Here is a 21,247-nt window from a genome sequence, read left to right on the forward strand (position 1 = left end):
ATAGCCTGCATATGTTTGCAGTGTGTGCATGCAGTCTATGCGACCGCGAAGCGGTCGCCCCCTAAGCATAGACCTCTCACTAGATTGATTGACAGGACGAGCCATTTGTGGGTGGTGACAAGGGTTGGTCGATTGAAATGGAGGAGTGGTGATGAGAATGCAGGCATGTCTGAGCATCTTAATACCGTTTCAGAGGCGTGCATAATTAAGACAGAGCATCAAAGTACACTTCACATGGTTGAACTACACACTGATGCACTCACAGTGCTTGCAGTAGGGTATGGTCAAACACAAATGCTGCGTACGCTTCCAATGGTGCTCGATGTTACCGATGGTTGCATACACTTCCTGGAGTTGACATGTGTAAGTGTGCATCTTAAGACAGGCTGGTGGACGTCTAAATACACACTGCAAACCCATGTCAAGACATAGTGGACGTGCTAATGCCTTGCCGTATGATTGCAGGATTTGCTTACTTTGGCAGCTGACGGCTGTGAGCGAATGCACCTAGCGAGCGGGTCTGAATCGAGACCTTAATTGATATGAGTCTGATATTCATAAATTGATAAACTTGGGGTCTGAATCAGAAAGGAACGCAACCATGAATGCAATAATGATTATACACGCAGTTCAACTGCAGTGGCAAAAGCAGGATTTCTAGAGGGGGGTTTCCAAATGCTCGAATTTAGAGTGAGTGTGGCCAGTCCAGAAAGAGGGCATAATTAGTACTTATTCAGCTTTAATATGTGTCATACAAAGTGTATTAAGTGTCATAATCCCAGCTTATACAGGACCAGCGATCACAGTAACCCATTAGATGTGGCAGTAGGTCCATTCTGTCTGAGCTGAATGTTTTTATTTTAGATGTAGGCACCACTCCAAGAACATGCAGCACTAGTAAAATTCTATCATATTACTATTTCTATTGTGGTAATGATGTGGGCTGGGAAGGGGGGTTTCCAGGCAGATGGAAACCCCCCCTGCGTTTGCCTATGAACTGTGATAGTATGGAAATCCATTGCAATCATAATGCTGCCACTGCAATACATAAGGACGTCCACTTTACTCAGCACACATCTTTAATGTTGAGCAGGACTGTAATACCATTGGTATAATAGAGTACCATCGTAGCCTCACACACACACTTGCACAAGCCCTGACCTTTCTCAGAAATTGCTAACTTCCACGCATGCTATCAGACCTAAGGCTGCGTAGGGCATCACAGTGGATAATTTAAGCATGCCCCTACAACACCATTGAAATGTTCTGGCACGCCTGCATTCACCCAACCACCCACGTTAACACCCACCAATGGCACTTCCTGTCAATCACTCTGCGATGAGTCTGCACAGTCACTGCGATCGCAGGCCTGATTGCAGTGGCTGGTTCATGCACTGCAATGCATGCGATGCATACACATGCGCAGAACACAACAATAGCCCTATTGCATGCTTATTAGAAACTACGTTCCTTGCTGAATCAGGCCCTTGATCGGTTGGGACCAAAGTTGATGAACTGAGGAACTTAATGTCCGATGTTGTGAATTGATGACATTGATTGGTTGGGATCGATTTTGGTGAATTGAGGAACCTAATTGACATGAGTCTGATGTTGGAAGTATCGGCCGATGGTAACTGTAAGAACAAGTCTCAGTAGTAAAAACCAGACTGGTGTACAAGATGGAATAGGAGACTTGTTTACCAGATATAGGAACTGGATGGACTGGGAGCCTGATTCAATACGGATCGCAACTGCGATTGCAATAGCAATTACGCACACAGGGCCTGATTCCGACACGCTCGCAAGCGCATAGCGCTCGCAAGCGGGTGGATGGTGGGCCAGTGAGCACGTGAGCCCCAGAGCGAGCGCAAAAAGCACTCTCTCTGGTGCTCACATCCAAAAGGGGCAGCTGTCGATGTTGATAGGCAGCCCACCCCGTTTGGAAGGCGGGGAGGGGGGGGGGCTGGGCAAACAGAGGCGTTCATGCAGGAACGCCTGCCGTTTGTGGGCAGCCCTACTGACATCACTCGTGATGTCAATAGGTGGACTTCCTGCTCTATTAGAGCAGGAAGTCCACTGGGGCTTGTGGCCACGAGACCCTACCATAAGGGTCTCATCGCAAGCCTGATGGTTGCGATTGTCTTGACCATCATGACCATCACCTGGCCGCTCGCATAAGCTGTGGGTGGTCACCCACAGCAATGCGAGCGGCCGGGAGGCTGCAATCTAAAGAACAAGCGCCCGCCCTGATTCAGAGCAAGCGGCTCTGAATCAGGCCCACAGTCTCATTGTGATAGTATGCTAATCCACTGTGATCACTCTTCCTTCCCAGCACAACATAAGGACTCTCACTTTACCTTACACACATCCGTAATCCTTACCAAGACTGCAAAACCATTGGTAACATCAAGTACTATCGCAGCCTCACGCACACTTGCACAAGCTCTGACCTTACTCAGGAATTGCTAACCTCATCGCACGCTGTTAGTACACAAGCTGCGTATGGCATTGCAGTGGATAATTTATGCCCGCCCCTGCAACGGCATTAAAATGCACTGACACGCCTGCGTTTCGCCGACCACCTCCCCGTCACCACCCTCAAATGGTTCTTCCTGTCAATCACTCTCAGACGGATCTATGTAGCGACTGCAATTACAGTCCCGATTGCAGTGGGGTGTTTGCGCATGCACACTGTGATACATACGCATACACAGATCACAATAATCAGCTACTTGCATGCGTAGTCGCAGTTGCGATAGTTGCCGAGGGACCATTCATAAACAGAGTACCTGGGAGCTCAGCACTGATATGTAACTTCAGCAAGAAGCGACGCCATCCATGTCCCCAGGGATTGGATGCTGTGATCAGCTGTTCTGGGAGCAGCGCTCTGAGGGGAGTAAGAGCATCAGATGACAGAGTCCAACATAGCTGCACCCATACTGTTGTTTAGGAGGGAACTCTGGCATACAGCCTGTGTACCATCATGCTGGGAAGACACGCTTTAAGTCCAATGTTGATGAATTGAGGAACTTCGGGTCAGATTCAGCAAGAAACGCAACTGCTAATACGAACACAATCGGCTGATTGTTGGAGACCCATCGCAGGGTGATTAAAAAGTGCCATTTGTGGGTGGTAACGGGGGGGTGGTCGGCAAAATGCAGTTATGCCAGTGTGTTTGAACGCCATTGCAGGGGCATGCATAAATTAGCCACTGCAATGCCATACGCAGTCTGAGGCCTCATAGTGTGCAATGAAGTTATCAATTTCTGAGTAAGGTCACAGCTTGTGCAAGTGTGCATGAGGCTGCGATAGCACTCAATTGTAATGATGGTTTTGCAAACTTGCTAAATATTATGGATGTGTGTGAGGTAAAGTGGGCGTGCTTGTGTAATGCGGAGGCAGCATTGCGATCACAATGAATTAGCATACTACTGCAGTTGAATTGCGTGTGTAATCGCTATTGCATTCTCAGTTGCAATCCATAATGAATCAGGCCCTTATTTGATATGAGTCTAATGTTGGAAGCGTTGGATGAGACTGATGGTTGGAGATATCAGCTGGAACCGATGGTGGCTGTAAGAACAAGTCTCAGTGGTAAAAACCAGACTTGTGAGCAAGATGGTATAGGAGACATGTTTACGAGACATAGAGCTCGCAGTTGGCCAATTGTTGCGTACTGCGCATCACAGAGTGTTTGGCAGGCAGTGACCATTTGGGGGTTATGACGGGCGAGGGGAAACGCAGATATGCCAGTCCGTTTTAACGCCATTGCTTGGGCATGCATAAATTACTAAATTCTTGAAGAATCACTTCATTAAGCCACACCCTTTACATGGGGACTTGCGACCACTGTGGAAATTCTCCCCGTTCTGCCCACTTCACTAGGAAGTGGGCAGAATGTGGGAGGAATGCCTGCTCTACCGTGGGTGCGGGGGGTACTGGAAATATTGGGAGCCTCCCGCCACTTCGAGGAGAATGGGCATGTATGACATCAACGTACATCATTGTACTAACGTTGCTTGCAGTGACTATTTATCCGCAGTGTGACTTTCAGTCAGGAAGTGCATGTGGTAGGTAACGGGGCAGTGGCAGAAAAATCGCCAGTGTGTCAAGATCATTTTCGGGGCATGAAGCAGCCTGTGTCTGTGATCCTATATGCAATAAAAAGATCTCTTATGTCTCAGTAAACAAACAGCATTTTGCGTGAAAATATGGTTACTGAGAAGGTTGACTATAGAAGGATCTGCGAGAAATGCTGCATCTTTGTATGTATATGTTTGGATTTTCGAAGGTGTTGGTGGGCATCTACATACAAATCCTAGGTGTATGCAATATCTGCATATTTATGCACAGCATAGCATACTGTACATCTCTGAGTCAAGCCCACAGTTTCCACATATCTGGTATTCTAAAGTACCCTCACATTGGCAGATCCAGTTCCTTTATTAAAAGTAGAGATGTGCACTGACCCCCTGTTTTGGTTTTGGTTTTGGATCTGTATTAATTTTCATGTTTTGAATTCGGTTCTGGTTTTGCAAAACCACCATCATGTATTTTGGTTTTGCATCTGTATTTTTTTTTTATTTAAAAACAGCTAAAATCATGTAATCAAGCTGATGCGAACTGGCTGGCTAAACTAGTTTAGCCAGCCACCAGCCCTTGACCATAATTGGTGAACAATATTGAGAACTGTGAAGTGGTTAAAATTGACTGGAAATAAACATTATTTAGATTATTAAACAAAAATAGACCCAAATTACAAGATTTTAGTTGATTTTATAAATTGAAATAAAAAGATCCAAAACCAAAACACATGAGGGTGGTTTTGCAAAACCAGAAAGCAAAGATTAATCCTGATCTAAAACCAAAAAACAGTTGTCTGTGCACATCTCTAATAAGAACTATTTGGGTACAAAGTAGAGATGTGGGAGTTCGGTTTTACTCGGATTTACTCTGTTCTTTTCGCCAAAATGATCACAAGTTCGGATTTATTTTATTGGCTATCCAAAAAACGTGATAGCCGATAGCCAATATGATGCAGTTTTTGAGATCCGAACATATCTGAGTAAAACCGAACCCTCGCATCTCTAGTACAAAGTAATCTGAAACCACATAAGCTACATTAATTGTGGAAATTCACTTTACTCCCCCATTTGGAGCTAAAACTTGTAACAAGAAATGATATGTTGGCAGTGGGCATTGACCGACTAGTTTTTTTTTCTGGTCTCTATCTATTTAAGGGACTTAGGGCCTGATTCATAGACGGACGCTCTGAACAAGTTTTCGCTCTGAATCAGTGCGTTTTTTTTTTTGTTCGGTCTCCTGGCCACTCGCATAGCTGTGGGTAAACACCCACAGCTATTGCAAGCGGCCAGGTTGATGGTCGTGATGGTCAAGACCCTTGTGGTAGGGTCTCAAGGCCGCATGCCTCAGAGAGCTTCTGGCTCTAATAGAGCCGGAAGCTCTCCCACTGACATCACTGACATCTAATAGAGCAGGAAGTCCTCTACTAACATCACTAGTGATGTCAGTGGGGCCGCCTCCAAATGGCAGGTGTTCCTTTGGGAATGCCTCCATTTGGCCAGCCACCCTCCCAGCCCGCCTACCAAACGGGGCGAGCTGTCAATCACCATCAACAGCTCGCCCCCTTTGGTGCGAGACCTGGAGCGATGGAGCACTGTCGCTAGCCGGGTCTCGTGCATTCGCACGATGAATCCGGCTCCATAGTGCGCATGCCCAGTTGGCAAACATCGACCCTGTTGCGAACACTCAGCGCTTGCGACCGGGTCTGAATCAGGCCCACATTTTGTTATTTTTCTGATGTTATCTCTTTAAATTAAAACAATCAAGTCAACTGGTCTGATCATTCTAATGGCAAAAACTGCATGAGTTTATGGATTCATCGTAATGGCTGTCAACAATTTGGGCATTGGTGACAATGTAATGGTGTTTTTTTTAGATTCATAGCTCGCATTAGGGTCCTTATTCATTGTCGCTCACTGTTTGCAAGCGCTCGCTCTGAATCAAGGCGGGGATTTTTTTTTTCGGCCTCCAGGCCGCTCGCAAAGCTGTGGGTGACCATCCACAGTTTTTGCAAGCGGCCTGGCAATGGTCGCGATTATCGGGTTTGCGAGGAGACCCTGTGGTAGGGTCTCAGCTCTCGCAAGCCTGAGTGGACTTCCTACTCTAATAGAGCAGGAAGTCCACTACTAACATCACGAGTGATGTCAGTAGGGCCGCCTACAAATGCCAGGCGTTCCTAAGGGAACGCCTGCATTTGTGCAGCCACCCCCCCTCCCCACCTACAAAACGGGGCGAGCTGTCAATCAACATCGATAGCTGCCCCGTCTGGTAGCGAGACCCGTTGTGATGGAGCTGCCCTTGCAGTATGGGAGGTGGCGCATGTGCAGTCGGGACCATCAACCCGCTTGCAAGTGCTGTGTGCTCGTGAGTGGGTCTGAATCAGGCCCTAGGTCCCTTTATCCATGTAGGATAATATTTGTCACAGGTTATATGAACACTGGGCCTGATTCAGCATTGTACGCTATTAGCATTGCCTCTGAATGCAGCAGTGAAGCTAAAATATGTTAATGTCTTAGGATGCAACTTGTGTAAATAGATGCCTCCTACTGAGGACAGAGCATCGGATAACACTGCGTGACTATTAGTCATCAGATTAACATTCAGGTTATCTAGGATGGCCGGTGTTTTTATGCAGCTGAAGCCAGTGAAGCTGCGTACAAGGATTCAGCCACTAGCTTCAGAATGTACTGAAGCCGATGACCGTTTCACCACAAGCTTTCTGAGCCTTGAGAAAGCCTGTGGTGAAACGGCCGTCAGCTTCAGTATGGTTCTGTTCATTTTAAAGATCCCAACTGTGCATGATAATATGATTTAAACAATGTCTAATCTGTCCAGTGTGATGATGACAAATATATGCCTACCACTACAAGTGGAACAAATACGGATATCCACAACTCTGACTATTTACTTTACATGCCAAAGAAATCAAACAGAATTTTTTGCGTGGAGGCAAATTCAGGTGTTTCCATACACTAAACTGTTGTTTGGATTCCTGACCATAATGATGAATCCGCAATTCGTTGTGATATCATTATGTTTTATATATTACGCATGTTATTTAGCACTTTGTTGTCGTTTTGTAGTCGGTGTATAGACTAATAATTTATTCATGATTGAGGAAGAAGTGAAAAGTTGCATTTTCTTATTGCTAATTTTTTGTTATTAAATTGTAAATATGTGAATATTATACTGTGTTTCCACTTAGTGTCACAATACGTCTATGAATATTACACTACGTTTCCACTTAGTGTCACAATATGTGTTGATTATTATACTGCATTTCCACTTACAGTGTCACAAGATTTTATATGAAATCGAAAATAATAACACACTGCGCTACCACTTAGTGTCACAAGATTTTTTATGAATGAGAAAAGAATAACACACTGCGCTACAACTTAGTGTCATAAGATTTTTTATGAGTAAAACACTGCGCTACCACTTACAGTGTCACAAGATTTTATAGTAAAAGAAAAAAATAACATGGCGCTACCATTTACAGTATCACAAGATTTTTTATGAATAAGAAAAGAATAACACACTTCGCTACCACTTAGCACAGTATATTCATAAAAATATTGTGACACTACCACTTACAGTGACTCACAATATGTGTTGAATATTTCACTGTGTTTCCACTTAGTGTCAAAACATTTTTTCTGAATACACTGCGCTATCCCTTACAGTGTCACAATACGTGTTGAATAAAACACTGCATTTCCACTTAGTGTCACAATATGTGTATATTACACTGTGGTTTCACTTACAGTGTGACAATAAGTGTATGAATATTACACTGCAGTCTGACCGGCAGTTACACAGTAAAAGAAAATATATATATAGTACACTGTGGTACATCACAAAAAAAAATTATATTATTTAGCTTTTATTAGCTTTTATTTTTTTAGCACTGGGCACCCTTGGATGTATAGAGCAACCCTGGATGGACACAGCAGCCCCTGCCCTGGATGGACACAGCAGCCACTGACCCTGGATAGACACAGCAATCCCTAGATGAATACAGCAGTACCTGCCCTGTATGGCACAGCAGCCACTGCCCCTGGATGGACACAGCAGCCCCTGGATGGACACAGTAGCCCCTGTCCTGGATGGACTAAGAAGCCACTGACCCTGGAAGGACACAGCAGCCTCTGGATGGACACAGCAGACACTGCCCCTGGATGGACACAGCAACCCCTGATGGAAACATCAGCCCTTGCCCTGGACAGACACAGCACCCCTGGACAGACATAGCACCACTGGACAGACACAGCACATCTGTTCACCATACTCTCCGCAGCCAGAGTGAAATGGCACCAATGACTGGGTACCTTTATAGTATCCAAACCCAGCATCGGAAGCATGATGTTTTGACTCATTTTGGTATCCAAGTCTGGTGGGAAAACCCAAGCCGAACTTGGGTGGGTCTGGTTCTCTGAGAACTGGGCTTGCTCATCTCTAATTAAACTGCATAATTTTGCAGTGTCTGGGTGCGTGCATGTGCAAACTTGTGATCCATGCTGAATCAGGCCCAAAGCCCACTGTTTACACATATCTGGTATCTTAAAATACCCTCACATTGGCAGATCCAGTTCCTTTATTACAAGCAGATGTGTTTTGGATCAGTATTTTCTTTAAAAAATGCTGAAATCAGCTAAACTTATGTAATGTGTGCCTGTTTTTGATACTACGGTATTATTAACCTCAATAACATTAATTTCCATTGAAATATGAGCACCTTAAATCTCACTATATTATTTTCACCAATATTTCCCAAAGGCTGCAGCAAGCTGGCAGGCTAAATTAAGTGACAGAGCAGCAGCACAAATGCACAACAGTTTGGAAGACTATAGAACATCTATAAAACATTGCCTCCCAGCAGTGGCAGACAGGTTGGCAGTTTAATAAACTATAAAAATGTTTGTTGTCTATTTAAAAAGACAGTCACCAATGCCACAAACAGCACATAATGAATTGTGCTTGAGTCTTCCAACCCACCCTGATGTTGTTATTTAAAGGGACAGTTTAACAATCCAATTACTTCAGTGACAGAGACTGCCAATTTTGTAGCTGAAGTGGTTGTTTTGCTTGGGTCCCCACAAAACAAGCTACCAATGGGCTTAAGTAAAGCAAAGCGAGTTAGTACAAGGGCCTCCAATTTGCCTTTTTTTTCCTTCCTCAAGTCTGTCTGGCACGTCTATTTGTACACATTAAAATAATCCTCCACCATTCTATGGATGGTGACCATTTCAGATTCAGTTATGGTAGAGGTGTCACTAATTTTGGACAATTGTTTTAGACCTGACCAGATGTCAAAATGTTGTGGTGAGGAATTGAACGAGCAGACGTCATCGTGTCATGGGCCACTTGAGCTGAGAATTTGGTTGCCAGAAGCACTTTACATCTGTTAAGATCTGTGTTAGTTGGTAAAAAAGACATGTCGTACAACTTAAACCTAGGATCAAGCATGGTCAACAAATGTAGTGATCAAATTTCAAGATGTTGACAACCCTTGGATCCCGTTGAAGCGAATAAAAGACTTGATCTACAAGTCCGAAATACTGAGTGGAATCACTTGAACTATTCCTTTAGTTTCTCAAGCTGCTTTTCCAAAAGTCTAATTGGGGAAATCAACTGACTCAAGCTGGCAGTGTCTAAACTTACTTCAAATGTGACTACTTCGAATGGTTCCAGCACCTTGCACAAAACAGAAAGTATTCTCCATTGCGCTGGCCTAAGGTGCATTCCCCCTCCTCTTCCATATCATGGCTTGTTGTTTCGGTTTGGATGGCTTGTTGTGTTCCATTCATTTGCTGAAGCATATACAGTAAAGGGGAGAACTCCTTCATCTTACTACCTCTTGCTTCAGTTGGTGGCATGGCAAATTGAACTTTTCTTGTAGGTGCTGCAATGTTCTACTTGCAGTTGCTGAATGGCAAAAAATGTCCTACATTTTTTTAGGCCACAGACAGCATCTCCTGCATGCACCTATTATTTTTAAAATAATTCTGCATCAAATTGATGTGTTCAATTTCGCCCAGCTATAATGCTCTCACAATATTTGAGGCATTAACAGAAATGACCAATCCTGAGGAAAGTCCAAACAAGGTTAAGTAATTTTGCTATGAAATCCCTTAATTTTTGAACAGGTTGACACTGGTATGTTTCTTAATGAAGCCAGTGATACAGAAAGTAGCCTGTCTGGTAATAATTTGGCATTTTCTGTTACCTGCTGCTGCTGCTAAAGGCAACACACCCACTCATTGGGCTGTCACAGTCATGCAACTTTTAGTTTCACCACTACTGCTTGTCCACATATCTGTGGTTAAGTGTATAGTAGGTACAATGGCATTTTGTAGGCCAATAATAAGGTTTTTTTTATATCCACGTACAGATAAGGAATTATTTTTCTGGTGAAATGGAACCAAGTTGGAAATTGGGAGCAGGGTCACAGAATCCCAAATTACTCACACACATTGCTTTAGTGATCCACTGTGCAACTGAGTGACAACTTTTATACTTGCTTCCTCTAGCAAAGGATTGTTTAAGTGTCAATTGTTTTTTGAAACTAGTACTAGTAGTCTTCTTTGTCCCCTTCTCAGAAGAAGATCCATTCCCAGCAGCAGCAGGGCTATTGCTCAAGGATTCTTCTGAGGAACCCTGGATAGGGGATGATTCAGTTATCCTTAGAAATTTGGATGCCTGACTACCTCTGATCATTAATGAAGAGATTGATGATGAAGGTGTTGGCAGTGGAGATTGCAGGTGCTGGGATTTGATAGACGGGAGCTAGCTGATGCTGGACTGCTTGCTATTATTAATTTAGCATAATTTTCAGATTTTACCAAAATCTTTTCATGAACTCAATGCAAATGATGTAATAGGGAGGAGATGGTTATCATCCCTACCTCTACTGCTACAGATGCTTGGAAACGGTTGGGTAATAATAATTCCACACATAAGAGATGGATTTTTTGGTCATGCCCAGGCATGACAATAGCTAATTTCTTATCACAGGCAAGAACAGATTCTACTTGTGCCTGAATTATACAAATAACACTCTCTTTATCAATATACTCATTAATAGCATCAACTACAAAATTTCATATTTTATTTTTAGAAACTTAAAATATTGTTTTGTTCAGATGCCCTGACAGAAAGTCTCTATGCCCTTGAGCACCAGCTTTAGTACAATATATATTGTAAGGACTATTATCATCGTGACTTGTGGCAACAGCTGTAGCACTAAGACTTTTTTGATGCTCCTGCTGTTCTATTGATTGTCATGATCCATATCGACTAACAGCATTGATATTATTAACATGGTGGCCCTTGACTTACTGAACGTTAGTGTTCTTAACTTTTCTTAAACACAGTATCATGACTTACCAGAAGTTTTTTGAATGAAGAGAATGTTTTTTTTATTTTTTATAAAACAACTTCCCACCAATTGTGATGCCCTGCCCAAATATTAATAAGGTGGTGGCCCTTGACCTACTGACTGTTGTTATTAATCACAGTATCATGGCCTGCCTGAAGTTTTTTGAACACACAAAAATATGTTTGATTATATAAAACAACTGGCCACCCACTATGATGCACTGCGCAGAAATGAAAAAAACAGTGGTCTTTGACCTACTGACAATTAGTGTTTTTAACTTAAACACAGTATCACGGCCTGCCTGAAGTTTTTTTTAACACAATTTTTGTTTAAATGTATATATTTAGATTTATATTTTTTACACACTGCTGTGACTCACTATAGGAATGGAGGCACACTGTTGTCCAGGCACACTAATGTAATACTGAAATAATACTGTAATACTGTAATACTGCTGCATATATAAACAAACCTAGGAGGAAGGTTGTGTTGGTGTGTGTTTGTGTCACACACCATAAAACAGAGAGTGAACTTATATATGAGTATTTATAATTATTTATAACCTCTAGTCTAATCTATATGTTGTTAGTGTATTTGTCCCAATCTCAACTTCTCAAATCTCCAGTGTCTCTTAACTGAAGTTACTAAACTAAATGAGGTCAGCTCAGTCAGAACACAGGCCTTGATTCAGAGCCGGATGCTCTGAAAGAGCGCTCGCTCTGAATCTGGGCATTTTTTTTTGTGCGGTCTCCTGGCCGCTCACATAGCTGTAGCTGACCACAAACAGCTATTGCGAGCAGCCAGGATGATCGTCACGATGGTCAAGACCATCGCGACCATCGGACTTGCGACGAGACCCTTGTGGTAGGGTCTCGTGGCCGCAAGCCCCAGAGAGCTTCTGGCTCTAATTGAGCTGGAAGCTCTCCCACTGACATCACTTGTGATGTCAGTGGGGCCACCCACAAATGGTAGGCGTTCACTTGGGAATGCCTCCATTTGTGAAGCCACCCCCCGGCCACGCCTACCAAATAGGGCAAGCTGTCAATCACCATCGCCCGCTCGCCCCCTTTGGTTCGAGACCCGGAGCAACAGAGCACCCATCGCTAGCTGCGTCTCGCGCATGTGCACGACGGAGCCGGCTCCATCGTGCACATGCCCAGTGGGCAAACATCAACCCAGTTGCGAACGCTCAGCGCTTGTGACCTGGTCTGAATCAGGCCCACGGCTCTTTCTGGTGGTGCTGCGTGAAAAAGCCTTGGTCAGCTGCACTCAGTACTGTCACATTGCTCCCTCTCCAGCGCTCCTGTGTGAAATGGCGCCAAAATCACAGCAGGAGGGATTTATAATGGATTCAAAACATGCGAAATTCGATGCAGGGAAGATGACGTTTTGCCTCATTTTGGAATCCAAAAATAGCGGGGAGATCTGAGTGCCAGCTTGGATTCACTAATTTGTGAATATTCAGGTGGGTTCAGCTTTGTGAAAACCTAAACTCTTCTCTAATTACAGGTACCATGTGGATTAAATGGCTGGGATAATCATTGCAAAATAGATTACCTTTGATGTCAAGGTGCCAAAAGCATTTTAGAATATATTGTTTTTTTCCCCCATTGTATTAGTTTTAGGTGCAACAGGTGTGAACACTAGATGGGCAGGTTAAAAATGTGTCTTTTTGAGCTGTGGATGAACATCAACTGTATTTCATCAGAGAAAATATAACCATTATGGGCCTATAAAGACAATCATGTATATTGATGTCAGTGAAAAATAAATGTCAAGTTAAAGAAATCGATTAGATTGTCACTGTTGTTATGCATTTGGGTTTAGAAAATGATTAAAAAAATATATTTGGAATTCTGTGGTTTCCACATGTGATACAGACATGTGCAACCCAGATCTATTACAATAGTACTTTCAATAATTATAGTGTCAGGGTGGTAAACATTTTTTTTTGTTTTACCGACCATTGTATACAATTCTACTGACATTTAAAATATGTAATAAAATGAAGGTTAGAAACTGCTTCAGGGCTTATGCTTAATCTATACATAGTTCAAAAGGCAGACTTGTTTAGTGTTAAGATGTGCGTTTTAAAACTGCACCTACATCAGATATTTTAATAACGTTCAATCACGAATTCCAACTCGGGGGACTGCTCTAAACAACCATTTTACATGTGGCTTCTCCTGGTTAAAATTAAGAAGCAACAAATCAATTTTATATGCAAAATTATAATGGCAGTGGGCTGGCAGGAGTTCCAATCAAATGTATTATCACATCCACATTACAAAACTATCAGCAAAATTGTGGTGCAATAAAACTCAGTCAGATAAAATTACATAAAAGTACAATAAAAAATAAAGAATTAAAACTAATAATCATGGCACAAAAAAACTGTTCCGCAGTCTATTATTTTGACACCCAATACACTTAAAACGCTTACCAGCAGGTAATAAAGAGAAGAGAGAATGACACGGGTGGCTAAAGTCAGTAACAATCTTATTGGCTTTCGAAACACACCTTTTAGCGTAGATTTCTTCTAATCTAGGTAGGGATTGTCCAATGGTTCTTTTGGCCGCTTTAACCAGCCTAACTAAAGAACCACAGTCAGAACATTTAGAATTCTCATATCAAACTCTGACAGAATATGTTAGAAGGCTCTCAATTATACAACAGCAAAAATTTACAAGTAATGGCCTTGATAAACCACTTGCTCTATGTTTCCTAAGGAAAAAAAGGCATTGCTGAGCCTCCCCACTAATGATGAGATATGTGAAAACCATGATAACTCATCAGAAACGTTAATTCCTAGGATCTTGAATCCACTAACCCGCTCTACCTCAGAACCGTTCAAAAATAAAGGTCGTGGGGCAATTTTTCTAGTCCTTCTAAAATCTACCAACAATAGCTTATTATCTTCGCCCCACTTGAGTTGATCCACCTCCGTCCTGTAATTGTCCTAATCTCCATCACTGATCAAATCCACTATCGTGGTGTCATCTGCAAATTTTACATTAGAATTAGATGCTGAACTGGACACACAATCTGATGTATACAAGGAGTAAAGGAAGGTACTCAATACACATCCTTATGGAACTCCTATATTCACAATAGTTGGGGATGAGAGCAGATCTCCTAAACTAACAGACTGTGAACGGTCAGTCAAGAAATCCAACAACCAATTACAAACAGACACATCAATACCAATTGCATGAAACTTTGCAATAAGTAAGGATGGTACAACAGTATTAAATGCAGAGCTGTAGACCACAAAGTTATAATATGTTGATTACACAGTAGGATTAAAGTATAAAATAACCTTATCATATTTTGCTTTCCCCATGTGATTCCAACATGTGCAGACCTGATCTACAGTACAACACTGGTAACTGAAAACCACGAACTTTTTTGGTTAGAAAGAAAATCCTGTGCTATATCCATCTCATGACATTAGGACACTGGAACCTCTGACCTTGTGTTATACTACACAAAACTATACATCTTCAACTCCATCCTCTACAGTGAGTGAACATACCCCTGAGAGTCTCCATAAGGAGAGAGATGGCGGTTTAGAGGCCAGTGACCCTGCAAGTTCCACTGCACCACCATCACTGTATAAAAGACAGAGGGCCTGATTCAGACCCACTCGCGAGTGCTGAGCACTCGCAAGCGGGTCGATGTTGGGCCAGTGCGCATGCGCGAGACCCGGATAGCGATGGCCAAGCCATCGCTATGGATCTCGCTACATAGGGGGCGTGCTGTCGATGGTGAGTGACAGCACGCCCCATTTGGTGGGCATGCCGGGGGTGTGGCTGGCCAGACGGAGGCGTTCCCATGAGAACACCTACCGTCTGGGGCTGCCCCCACTGACATCACAAGTGATGTCAGTGGGAGTGCTTTTGGCTCTAATAGAGCTGAAAGCACTCCAGGGCTTGCGGCAGATGAGACCCTACCACAAGGGTCTCGACGCAAACTCGATGGTTGTGATGGTCTTGGCATTAAGCAGGTAGGGTTAGGTTTAGGGTGCAGAAGGGGGGAGGTTAGGTTTAGGAACTAGGAAGGGAGGTTATGTTTAGGCAGTGGGGAGGGAGGGTTAAGGTCAGGGTTAGGCAGAGGTGGAGGTTTGGATATTAGGCCCAATTCAGAGCCACTCGCAAGTGCTGTGTGCTCGTACGCAGTCCGATGGTTGCCCACTGCACATGAGCCGTGAGCGGCGTGCATGTGTGCGAGCCCCGCTGAGCAGCTGAAGTTCAGTTTCTACGGGGCTTGCAACAAGACGGGGTGGCTGTCGATGTTGATTGACAGGTCACCCCGTTTTATGGGCGGGTAGTTGGGGTGGCCGGACATACGCAGGCATTCCCTTAGGAACGCCTGGTGTTTGTAGGAGGGCTGACTGACATCACTACTGATGTCAGTAGTGGACCTCCTGCTCTATTAGAGCAGGTAGTCCACTCGGCCTTGCGGCAGCCTAGACCATACCGTAGGGTCCTGTTGCAAGGCTGATGGTCTCGATGGTCTCCTAGTCACTCGCACAAGCTGTGGGTGGTCTCCCACAGCTTTGCGAGTGGCCTGAGAGAAGAAAAAAAAAACACCCACAGACCAAGCGAGTGGGTCTGAATCAAGGCCATTGACCGATAGGTGTTAGTATCCTAACCCTTTTGGGATGCTGGGATCCCAAGTGTCATACACAAGCTGTCAGAACAATGTGATTATTTACCTTCCAGTGATCTCACTCACTAGTGAGAATGTGTTACCTCCGATCCACTGCCTGAAACTGCACTACTGGATTTCTGCAAGCTGCTGCCTCTTAGTATGCTTCATCCACTCTGCAGCATTTCACTGTATGCTACTTCCAGCATGCATCTTCCAGTCTGTGTTCAAGCACTGGTCCCAGGGTCTGATTCAGCAGAGGATGGATTTGCAAAGCCACACACTAGCAGCTTTGCAATTCCATCCTTGCTAAAATGAGAATTCAGCAGGAGGTGCCTGAGATCTCCTGCGGCATCTGTGATACTAGTGCTGGGACCGAGATTGCAGCCTGGGATCACCATCATGACTATAGTTGGACAGCTGAGTAAGCCTCAGCTTAAACAGGCTGGTATGCAAGGAAAGGAATCAGATCCTAGCTTTGCCACTCCCATAAAACTGGGGTGACATGCCCCTATTTCCCAGAACACAGGACTTCCCTGCCCCAGATCTGCCCTGTAAATGCCTCTGCCTATCAATCAGGCAGAGGTATACAGTCGCCTGCATGCGATCTTACAGTACCCGTTCTGCACATGCGCATATTCTCAATAATCGGGAATCAGCGATCAGCAGTTCAAGCGGCATCAGGCCCCCAGTCTGGATCAGCTACTATTACTCTCACCAGGCTCAAGCCTTTAGTCCCACTTCGGCTGGCTACAGTTATCACTGGCCCCACTCTTTTCCAAGCCTGTGGTCCCATTCTGGCTGGCTTTACTCTCACCAGTCACATTCTGGTTCAAATGTTTGTTTTAACTTTGGCTACTCTACTGATACCTCTGATCCCATTCTGGTCCATGTCTCTGGTTCCACTCTGTAGTTCATTTATGTTCAAGTCTATGGTTCCACGTCAGCAACCTCCACTTCTTATTCTTTTCATCTACCATCCAATTCTGTGAGTTATTCTGTGATTCCAACCACAATGCAATAAAAATCTTATATTTTTATTGCATTGTGGTTGGTTTTAACTCATCATTTTTCATGTGTTGCGCTAACAAATAGACACTCATTCTTTATTACATATCTATACACTGGTGACTAAGGGAAAAATCACCTGTGCCTATAGCTGCAACATTACCCTTACCTAACCTCCCTTACCATCCTAGCCCTCAGTAGCGCACTGCACCATCCACTACACCCACATTCTGTGATTCCAGCCTGCTTTTATTCTGAAGTCTTCTCGGCTTCACAGATACTTTCCTAGTTCTTCCAGTGCCAAGTCTTCTCCAACAGTGACCTAATTTACTAGCAAGTCCCCTGAGTACATCTCTCCGGCTCATTGCAGGTTCAAGTGGACTTTATCCTCATTGTATTTCAGTTTACTTCTGTCTATAATTATATTGCTTATTCTCAGCTGTGCAGCTCTTGATCTACTTTGGGATTCACTACTCACTATACTATCAGTGCCTCTATCAATGGTGTTGTTGCTTTGTGGGTCCTTTCTCATGCTGAATTTCTGCTACAGAATTCATACCAATTGTTGGGGACTGGGTCCTGGACCTGGGCTCTTCCTTGGGGATTTAGGATCCAGTTACTCAGCTCTGATAATCAGTATGCAGAATGTTACCAGATTCCAGGAGGGCTACAGAGTATCTTAATTACTGGCTGCTTTGTCCCCTGAATTCCCAAACACTGGTTCCAGACACTTATCCCTACATTTAGGCTAAGGGGCTGTGTTCCATTTCATTGGTTCCTAGGGCAGACTGGGAACCTTGCAGGCATCACTGACCTCTGGAAGCACTAGACATTTACCTCATTGGTCTCACCCAGGAGTAGACCTCTCATTTTACCACCTTTATTCTGTTACAGTACAACTAGTTTTCACAATCTATGGGTTCTGACTCATATCTAAAAACACTAAACGTGACATATCCTACATACTGACAGAAAATGCCTGAGAGTTTCCGTAATAGAGAGAGACAATGTTATAGAGGCCAGTGTCCCTGCATGTTTAACTGCACCAATGACTACTGTATATAAATGAGTGTGCTCTAATTTGTCTACACACCACATGTGCTGCTCCATAAGTCCCTAGCTGGATCTGGTACTGTACATCCATTATATAAATGTTGTACATACCTGCTGCATTAACCTGGTTTCACCTTGCAAACATGTTTGACCTGGATAAGTTATTTATTGTTTGATTGAGCTCCATCGCACAAAACTGCCACATACACTAATTCTAGGGTCTGCCAATATTGTCCTCTTTTAGGCTTGTGATTGCTCCTGTCACTCACAACTTCTTTGGGCCTGATTCAGATATGCACGCAATTTGAATGCTTTGCCAATGTTCACATAGTTGAGCAATTATTTGCTACTACACATGAAAAGCTCAGCAAACCTCTAAGACACATGAGTTATACAAAGTGCTGTTGCGTTTTGGACAGAAATGGGGAGGCAAAGTGATGGGAATTCCTACGTGGTGACTGGGAGCCTGAAGTGAATGCAAAAAAAGTCAGTCTCATGTGCATGTTATGGGAGTGTGTGGTGTATTAGAGAAAGTGGCTGCATTCTCAGATGCAGAGCCATAGTCACAGAAGCCAATATCAGACTTAGAAACTACCACTGCCATAAGGCTGTGAGCCAATGGTGACATGTGAAGAATCACAGGTGGCGTTGCAGCATGCAGAGAAAATGAAAGTGGTTGTTTCAGTGCTTGCTCATTAAGAAGCAGGCTACTACACTAGGAGAAGGCTGAAACTACAATTTGCATATTATAGTAGCCATAACAGATCCACCTCTGAATCAGTCTCTTTTTATCTGGTTGGTGCTGTGAGATCAACTAGTGCAGCCCCATAAATAGTTGCTGTGTGTAGCAGATCCCAGGGAGTATATTTACTAAAAGTAAATTTTGCTTTATTTTTGGTCGATGTTTGGTCAATTTTTTTGTACATTTTATGTTTCAGTGTTTAATTCACACATTTACTAACAGATGATTGTTGATATTTTTTTAAATGTAAAAAAATCACCTCTAAGTGAATGTGTTATTTAGACCCTGAAACACAAAATCAACCAAAAATGTACCCAACATCGGCCAAAAGTCAAACAAAAATCAACCAAATTTGACTTTCAGTAAATATGCCCCTAAATCACACATTCACTAACAGATGATTTTTGATATTGTTTAAAAAAAATGTCAAAAATCATGTTAGGAAATGTATGATTTAGACCAGTGATTCCCAACCTCGGTTCTCAGGCACACTAACAGTCCTGGTTTAGAGATATCCATGCTTGAGCAAAGATGGTTAAATCAAAGTATCCAAGGTACTAAATAAATCACCTGTGCTCAAGTAGGGTTATCCTTAAAACCTGGACTGTTAGTGTGCCTTTAGGACCGTGGTTGGGAACCCCTGATTTAGACCCTTAAATACAAAATCAACCAAAATTTGACCTGAAGTAAATATACCCCAGGGTGTAAATTTACTAAGAGCTTTTAGAATTGGATACTTTATGTTGCCAATAGCAACCAATCAGATTATAGCTATTATTTTTTAGAATGCACTAGTTAAATCTTAAGAAGAATCTGATTGGTTGCTATGGGCAACATCTCAGCTTTTGAAAACTCTCACATTGGTAAATATACCGACAGGTTTCTAGCAAGGCCTGTCAAATATATTAAGGATGTTGGTATTGAAACTTTATTGTCAAAGGTACAGTCACTCTTTTTATAAAATTTTTCAAACTTATATGGCACAATTGACTTTAAAATATGACATTGTTATACAGACAAGGAGGATTTTTGTGTTCTATTCTAAAGCTGGCCACACATCTAAAGATTATCTGTCCAACTAGCCAACTAGTTGATTGGTTGGAATGAAAATCTGGTAACGTATGGGAGTAAATGACAATCAGCAATTTACTCCCAAACACCAGAAAATGTACACAAACTGTTCTTTGAACAAATTGTTTAGATCAAACATTTAACAAACTTGTCTGAACGTCCATTTTCATCTGTTTTCTGGCATGTAGGAGAAAATTGCTGATCATCATTTACTCCCATATGTTACAAGATTTTCATTCCAACCAATCAACTAGTTGGCTGATTGGACAGATAATCTTTAGATGTGTGGCCAGCTTAAAGGTGCCTATCCACTAGCAGACATGAAAACGACTGCAAGATCACGACATTGTAATCGTGCAGTCGTTTGTCAGTCTGTGATGAGCTAGCACTGAATGAGCAGTCGTTCAGTGCAGGCTCATCAATCATCTCCTAACATGCTCAACCTGATGATATCGTCAGGTTGACCAGCATGTTTGCATGATGATAGATGTCTAAAACGACCAGCGGGCACGTGCATTGCTGCTTGTTTTAGACATTTTTGCAAACGATTTGCAAATGATTTGCAAACAATTTGCAAACAATAGAACAATTGAACGATCATTATCATTCAAACGCTCAACTTAATCATGTAGTGGATGGGCACCTTTAGTAGGCTTACCATACTGTCCCATTAAACCAGGACAATCATGAATTACACAGGTTCTGTGGCTGTCTGACTTCAAGCCTGCATTTCACCTGGTTTTAATCAGCCACAGAACCTGTGTAATTCTCGAGTGTCCCGGTTTAAAGGTATAGTATGATAAACCTAATTCATAGGACCCTTGATATTTTAAATTACAAGAAATAATTTTCACCTGGAGACCAACAGGCACTTATTATTCAATATTGGATAAACTATACTTACCATCTGAGAGACATTCATGTAAGCAAATGGCCAGAACCAGGGCTCCCAGAAAGAACTTAATTCTCTTCATGGTGATGTTTTCTCACTTCTATTAATAGACAGATAAATAGACATATTTGTATTTGATATGAGCAACATTTTGTAAATAATGGAATCATTTACTCATTTTAGATTATTAGAAACTATCTGTAATACTCAACGTTGCCAGACTTTTACTAATTATAACTTTTTCTTTCAGTTTCCTTCATCCATAACCTTCTTTTCATTTCCACCCACAAACTCTCTCTCTCTTCACTACACCGACATTTTCTCTCCATCTCTAATTCACTCTTCCCCACTGTCTCTCTCTGTCACT

At 42.8% G+C, this 21,247-nt stretch overlaps 1 protein-coding gene across 1 annotated transcript in view; it reads right to left on the reverse strand.

Moving 5' to 3' along the window:
• Positions 1-20,969, reverse strand: part of LOC148511544 (uncharacterized) — a 237,421-nt gene extending 216,452 nt beyond the window's left edge. Inside the window, exon 1 of the mRNA XM_088442116.1 lies at positions 20,893-20,969. Coding sequence (XP_088298242.1) covers positions 20,893-20,962 — 70 coding nt within the window. The 5' untranslated portion in view covers positions 20,963-20,969. The remainder of the gene's footprint in view (positions 1-20,892) is intronic.
• Positions 20,970-21,247: the final 278 nt, after the last annotated feature.

Source organism: Taudactylus pleione, unplaced genomic scaffold (genome assembly GCF_031769625.1).
Source record: "Taudactylus pleione unplaced genomic scaffold, aTauple2 ptg000305l, whole genome shotgun sequence".
Classification (NCBI taxonomy): domain Eukaryota; kingdom Metazoa; phylum Chordata; class Amphibia; order Anura; family Myobatrachidae; genus Taudactylus; species Taudactylus pleione.